The sequence below is a fragment of the Asparagus officinalis genome, chromosome 9, assembly GCF_001876935.1.
Source record: "Asparagus officinalis chromosome 9, Aspof.V1, whole genome shotgun sequence".
Taxonomy (NCBI): domain Eukaryota; kingdom Viridiplantae; phylum Streptophyta; class Magnoliopsida; order Asparagales; family Asparagaceae; genus Asparagus; species Asparagus officinalis.
Genome location: NC_033802.1, coordinates 37,769,252 through 37,776,646, shown reverse-complemented (window position 1 = coordinate 37,776,646; position 7,395 = coordinate 37,769,252). Strand labels below are relative to the sequence as shown.

Here is a 7,395-nt window from a genome sequence, read left to right as displayed (position 1 = left end):
TATAAAAAACAAAAATAATTATAAATGAAATGGTGTTCTACAGATCAAAATTGTCCCACCAGGGAGGATCAAGAAAGAAGCACCTGCATAATACAACAAGCTCTATAAATATAATACATTACAATTACTGTACACTCTTCTGCATTGTAGCCGACCTTGCGAAAAAAACAATAATGATAAATAGGTCCTATCTTCTCAATTTGATCATCTTCATGGCAGTTATCTTCCTCTTCTTATGAGCGCGATGCTTAGCTGCAAGTCTCAGCTTCCTCTTTGCATGTCTCATAGGATTGACAACAGCAAGAAGCTTCTGGTCATACTTCCTCTTGTCCCTCTTCCCCTTGAGTTTCTTTCTGATTTCATTGTAAACTCGAACAAAATTGTCCACCCCTATTATGTCCCTTACATTGCCTCGGACATCTTCTGCCAGCTGTTTGATATCATCTGAACAAGAAAACAATAAACGAAATGTTTATTTACGCTGGCAAATCTTCTGCCAGCTGTTTGATATCATCTGAACAAGAAAACAATAAACGAAATGTTTATTTACGCTGGCAAGTGATTATAACCAAAAGTGTATGCTACTGAACAAGAAAACAATAAACGAAATGTTTATTTACGCTGGCAAGTGATTATAACCAAAAGTGTATGCTAGGAAAGACAAGATGAACAAAAAACAAATTAGTATCGGTTAAAAGAGAGGTGACTCACCACTAACAATCTTTCCCATGAATCCTTCACATGCTTTATATAGAGGAATAAGCAGGTAAAAGGCATAGTCTTTGCAACCTTCAGAACCCATTTGTGATGATATCAGTCTGAAGCAATTAAAAACAACCTTCATCTGCAGGCATTATGGGAAATTCCATTTAGAGAGATGAACAAAAAGTTTAAGTCGTGTATAAATAACAAACACCATTCTAATGTTATCATCAGACACAGGTCTTTCTGAATTCTTCACAATCAGTCTAAACTATAATCTCTAAATTATTTCTATAAACTCACCTGTATAGTCTTTCTGAATTCTTCACAATCAGTCTAAACTATAATCTCTAAATTATTTCTATAAACTCACCTGTATATCCTCCATTTCCATTGCGATTTTTCCCATCCTCTTGAGTAAAGGTGCAACTAACAAAGATTGAAGGTTCTTGGTGCTGTATTCGTCAGAATGATCTGCCTCCTTAGGAGCCTGACTAGTGTCAATTGTTGCCAGCATAAAGATGTCCTTTGCCTTACTGGATCCAAGCAATTGAAATGCCTCAAGATACGAAGTTTGATCGCGTTGACCAAGAGAAGACCAAAACTCATGTGGAACCAAATTAGCTCTCTTTTTTGTAAAACTATGCAAATGGCAAATTGAGAATGCAAAATTCTGAGTAATGATATTTATTATTGCACCGTCGTCAGAGATTTGTGTCTTCAGCTGGTTCAGAAGCGAAGCAGATATCAAACAAAGCCTGCTTGGATTAGCAAGATAAGAAGCTCCTTGGTCCAAATTGTCATGTATAACCCTACCAGCCTCCGATACAGCAGATACAGCAGAAAAATTTAACGCCACCAGCCGATTGGAAATGTTCCGCAACCATACATGAGGATGTAGCAAGAACTTGAGAATCATTTCCCAGATATCCTGACGAAAACAAGAGGCGCAACCATACATGAGGATGTAGCAAGAACTTGAGAATCATTTCCCAGATATCCTGACGAAAACAAGAGGGAAAATACCACATAATCTCTTAGACAAAACATCAATAGGAGATACTTCGAAAGCATTAACTATGCGAGAAGGAAGGATATACTTATAGGCGGAGGATATAGGGAATCAGCATAGTTGCAATTAGGTTCGGACTAGAAAACTACAATAGCTGAGTACCCTCGAAACGATGAATCCATGAAGGGAAGCACAAGAAAGGTGAAAAAGAAAACCGTCTTCTAGAACTAGTGAAACTTAACTTTTTCCATTGTTATTATGCGATATATAGAACAATAAATAATATAATATTTTGACATCATCTAGGAAAGATTCTGGATCCTCCACAGCTTCAGGACAATGCAAGGGTCCAAAGACTAGTCAGAGCTAGAAATATTGCATAGTAATAGATAAACTCCAGTTCAATAATTATAGGAAATCCTCTAATGAATTTTCAATCGTCTAATAAAATTAGAGATCCTACATTTAATAATAGAAGTAGTTTGTCAACATAATTGTTCTTGGAATTCTTTATTAACTATTAATTCATAAACATTTACAAAGAATTTTATTCATTTACTAAGCGATAATAAGAAATTCGTTCACGGCCCTCTAGTTTTTACGGACTTCATGATGAGGACAAGAAATGGCAATTTTTTATTAGTTGGCTTTTTTTTATTTTGAAATTTCAATTTCGAATTGTAATTTAATTTTAGTAGTTTAGATTTGAATTTCGAATTAGGTTTAAATCTGGTAGTTATTGATTGTGAGAGATTTTGTGAGATTTTGAAAATTTGTAATTTTTATCTATTTAAGGGACTAATGTAATCAGGAATGATTATTGAATAAAATTGCATTAGCTAAAACTTTGGTGTGAAACCAATGGGTGTGAAATCAATGGGCGTGAAACCCTAAGCTGATAATTCTTTTCTTCTCGTTTGTTTACTCCCAGCCGTCAACTATCTTTTCTCCTCCACGTCAATCAGCCGAACCCTTCTCTCCCTACCACAATCACGAACTCAACATCGTGCCTCCCACTCTCCCCCCAACCCAACTCCTCTTCGTCCTTCGGCACCACAACCAACACCACCCCCTCTCTTCTTCCTCCATGTTAGTCCTTCGAAGACACATGTCAGAGTCGGGGCACCCCAATCAGATTGAATAGGATGATAGTTTATTAAACGCCCAGCCAAACGCCCAGTCGACAACTCTCCCTCTCCCGTTCATCGTCGCAGAACGGTCCGCCACTGCCGTCAACACGTCATGCTCCTCCCAAAGAGGCCGCACCCGCGCCTCTGTTGGGCCTGCCTTTTGCGGCGGTGGACTCGAGCGCCGTCCCCTTCCCCTGTGCCTGTCAAACCCCTGCTACCGCCACCTCCCTCACCCCCAACAGGCCACCCAACCACCAAGAACCGCCACCACATCTCATGTCCTTTTTCCCACGATTCGTCACAGCACCAACATCTTGTGAGGCATCTTGTGAGGAGCACTTGAGAGCACTTCGCCGCCAGATCTCAGTCCACGAACTCCGCCCTTGAGCCCGCCGCTCCCCTTCGCCGTCAGATCTCTATCACCGCGTTGACGTCTGTCGCTTCCCTTTCCATCGGATCGAAGACAACGCAGAAGGGATCAAAACAAATTTGTGACATGTATGGACTTGTTGGGTTGTGGGCTTCACCGTAGTAGCTAATAGGCTTTTGGATTTTCTCAACATTTCCGAATAGTAATCCACTAAGGTTTTGTTTCTCTCAACTCAGTATTTTTCTGTTAATTTTAATTTATTAGTTAATTGCATGAGTACTTCATCTCTAAACTCTTATCATATATTCACTGCTTAGATTACACTTGTGAGTTGAGAGGAACTGAACATATGACTGTTGCAATCTTGATATTGATTTTTAGAACTTGTGCAATGATAATTAATATTACGATTAAATTGTTTGAGATTGGAATTATTCATGACTATCGTTGTAAATCTTGTTAAAATCCATCTATCAAATGTTTAGTTTGATTTCCTACCGAAGATCATGAATTTTAGCGAAACGGTGTTTTATTTTATTTAGATCGCTGATTTTGATAGACACCCTCTCCCGTTTCGCATCATTTTTGGTATCAGAGCATGGTTATAGGTTAGGAAATTTTACTTAAGTTGAGTCTTTATTTGATTAAAAAACAATCCAGTCATCTCATTTAGCTGTTAGTACACACATTCATCTCATTTAGTTGTTAGTGCATGCCCACTCGCACAGGCCTACCCTATCGATTGGGAGAGTCTAGTGAATCATCTAGTGAGTCCAGCATGTCAGGCAACACAGATCCCGAACTCCTTAAGCAAATCGCTGAGCTAGCACGACAAATAGGTAACTTAGCCCAGGAGAGCCAAGCTACTCACGAGACCGCCCATAACACAACCAACGAAATGCGCACTAGTCTAGGAAAAGCACGTGTTGCAATTCCACCTCCGCAAGGACAAGGTTATGGGTACATCGTTCATCGACCCCCACTTCAGCCTGTGCCTGACCCGCCAACCTTTGATGATAAGTTCAACCCAGAAGCTTTCTTAGACTGGCTGAAGAGCATGGATCGCTACTTCAATTGGTGCATCCTGACAGAGTCGCGGAAAGTCAAGTTTGTCGCAATGAAACTCACCGGACCCGCCTGCTAATATTGGTCCAACCTCGAAATGTTAAGACATATTAGAGGTGAATTACCAATTTTAGCTTGACGAGAAATGGTCGATGAGCTTAAAAGGAAATACCTCTCGCCATCGTTCTATCATAAATTGCTCGACAAGTGGCATTGTCTTACTCAGGGAACCAAATCTGCAAAAAAGTATGTTGCTCAATTTGATGAATTGTTTACACGATGCAACACTATTGAGCAAGAGGCACCCATGAAAGTCTTGTTAAAGTTTAGAGCCGAATTGAGAAGTGACCTCTAAACCGAACTCTTTGCTAGAGGAGTAAACACCCTTGAGAGAGCTTACACCTTAGTTCAAGATCTAGATGAAGCCAAATCCTACCAATCTCATAGGCGTCGGGATTTTCGAACTCATTCCTCCCAGTCTTCCCGTGCCCCTACCTCTAGTCAGCCTCCGAGTCGATTTAACCCTAGTTCTTCCCAGTCTAGAGTCGAACCCAAGGGCAAGGAGTCAGAGAGATTTCTCCAAAATTAGCCCAATAATTCAGTGTTACAATTGTCAATGATATGAGCACGTCGCTACCATCTGTACAACCTTATTCAGAGTTAGAATTAATAAGTCGTCTCTAACGGAATCAAAATCTATTATTGAGGAAACCGTTAACCAGGCCGTAGATTTGATAGAATCTAACTCTGGCAAGAAATTTCGGGATAGTAAAATAGAAAAACCATGCACTTTCGTTTCTTCTGAAACTACCCCTGTAATTGTGGAGTTGATTGAATTTTCATACAATGACAACACTCTGGTTATTCCCCAAGCTACCCCTTTGATCACGGAGTTCACTGATATTGTCTCTGAAGTTCTTGAAATTAAAACTCCAACCCCTCATGAACGCACTCTGGTAATTGAAAACGTTGTTGATGTTCCCCACGAAGTCCTTCCGGACCAACATAACCCCCAACATGTTCCTGATGTGGGTCCTAAAGCAATTCACTCAGATATCTGTATGGAAGTTGAATCTCAAACTGAGCATAGTGAAATAACTACCATACTAGATATCCCACCACAATGCATTGTCCCGACAATCACTCCCACCTACACTGATCCATTCTGGGAATATATAGTGATTAAGGATACGAGTTTGATCATGAGTGGTTTCATTTCCTTTCTCTCATATTAAGTGCACAAAAACACTCCTCCAACATACATTTGTCTGCATGTTCATCACTATCACTGCTAGAATAGGAAATTTATTATTTATATTAACGAAGGAACGCCTAATATCCCTTTTGATAGAGGACGTCATGCATGTTAGATACTTTGTTGAGTCTAAATCTGTCATTGATCGCATTGTTCGAGTCTACATTTCATCATAATCATTTGAGTCAATTCATATCATTTGTGACTTGCATTGATCATATATTGGGGAATCAGTGATTTAACTTGAATAAATACATTGTTATCTGAAATGTATGATATGAAGTTAGGACATAATTTGAGACTATTAATGATGATATTTGAGATGGTTTGGACTTATCCAGTACAGCTTCTTTATAATTGTTTAAGATTTGACATGATATTTATTAACTTTTCCAACTTTTGAAATAATTAATGGCAACATTTATATTATCGATTTGGTCATAGTTATATTCTCAATATTGATTGATTAAACAGTTCACAATGTTTATTAGCAGTCCACTGATATAAGCCTGACCCTAACCTATTGTTCTGAGAGTTCTTTCGCTTTACCCAACTTCTATATATTCACCCATACAGCAGTGAATTTTGATAATACTTTAGATGGTGAATTTACAATGCAATCTAGCTAATGATTTGAGATGCAGGAAAATAACTGATGGCAGATTAAGATGCAGGCAGACTATATTGAAGACGACAAGCTTCTGCAGCTAACTCGACGGAGTCAAGTTTTCTCCCACTCGGGGAGAATGATGAGGACAAGAAATGATAATTTTTTATTAGTTGACTTTTTTTTATTTTAAAATTTGAATTTCGAATTGTAATTTAATTTTAGTAGTTTATATTTGAATTTCGAATTAGGTTTAAATTTGGTAGTTATTGATTGTGAGAGATTTTGTGAGATTTTGAAAATCTGTAATTTTTATCTATTTAAGGCAAGGTTTTAAATGTCGGATGTCAGGTTCATGTTCATGTCGGATGGATGGAATCCATGTCGGATAGCGAAAATTGAGGATATATCGGGGGACATTGACTAAATATCGGATTGTTATATCGGGTAGTGCGTATATGTATAATATCATGTCCTAAATGTAATCTAAGCATTCATAAATTCAATATAAGCATACTTTAAATTCTATAGACTAAACATATAAAAAAGTAAATAATATATGGATTTAGGTTCATAAATTCTTTCTATCGGGTTCATAAAGAAACCCTTAAACATGAGAACGGGTCAAACGGGTTTGGGTATTTATTACTAAATTCAAACCCGATAACAAAAAACAGATCTTAAAAAAAAGTACCATATCGACCGATTTTTCAAAGCTAAAAAATAGGCCGATATGCCCGATATGACCCTGATATTTTCGATTTGGCCCTAAAAACCAACATACGAGTTGCAAATGTCCATGTCGTGTCGGTCAAGCCCTCAAACCGATATGTCGGCCGATATGTCGGACATGTCGGACATGTCGGACGACATTTAAAACCTTGATTTAAGGGACTAATGTAATCGGGAATGATTATTGAATATTGAATGAAAAATTACATTAGCTAAAACTTTGGTGTGAAACCAATGTGTGAAACCCTAGACTGATAATTCTTTTCTTCTCGTTTGTTTACTCCCAGCCGTCAACTCTCTTTCTCTCCTTCACATCAATCAGCCGAACCCATCTTCTCCCTACCTCAATCACGAACCCAACATCATATTCCCTCCCACTCTCGTACAAGTCCCCCAACCCAACTCCTCTTCGTCCTTCAGCACCGCAACCAACACCACCCCCTCTCTTCTTCCTCCTCCGACCAACAGTAATCAAACACCCAGCCAAACGCCCAGTCAACAGCCTCCCCTCTCTCGTTCATC

General features: G+C 38.7%; 1 protein-coding gene across 1 annotated transcript in view; it reads right to left on the bottom strand.

Annotated features, from left to right (window-relative positions):
- LOC109823755 (small subunit processome component 20 homolog) overlaps window positions 1-7,395 on the bottom strand; it is a 36,747-nt gene continuing 29,352 nt past the window's right edge. Inside the window, exons 32-34 of the mRNA XM_020390125.1 lie at window positions 1,076-1,633; window positions 712-844; window positions 1-444 (exon numbers count right to left, since the gene is read on the bottom strand). Of these exons, the coding sequence (XP_020245714.1) occupies window positions 188-444; window positions 712-844; window positions 1,076-1,633 (948 nt within the window). The 3' untranslated portion in view covers window positions 1-187. The remainder of the gene's footprint in view (window positions 445-711; window positions 845-1,075; window positions 1,634-7,395) is intronic.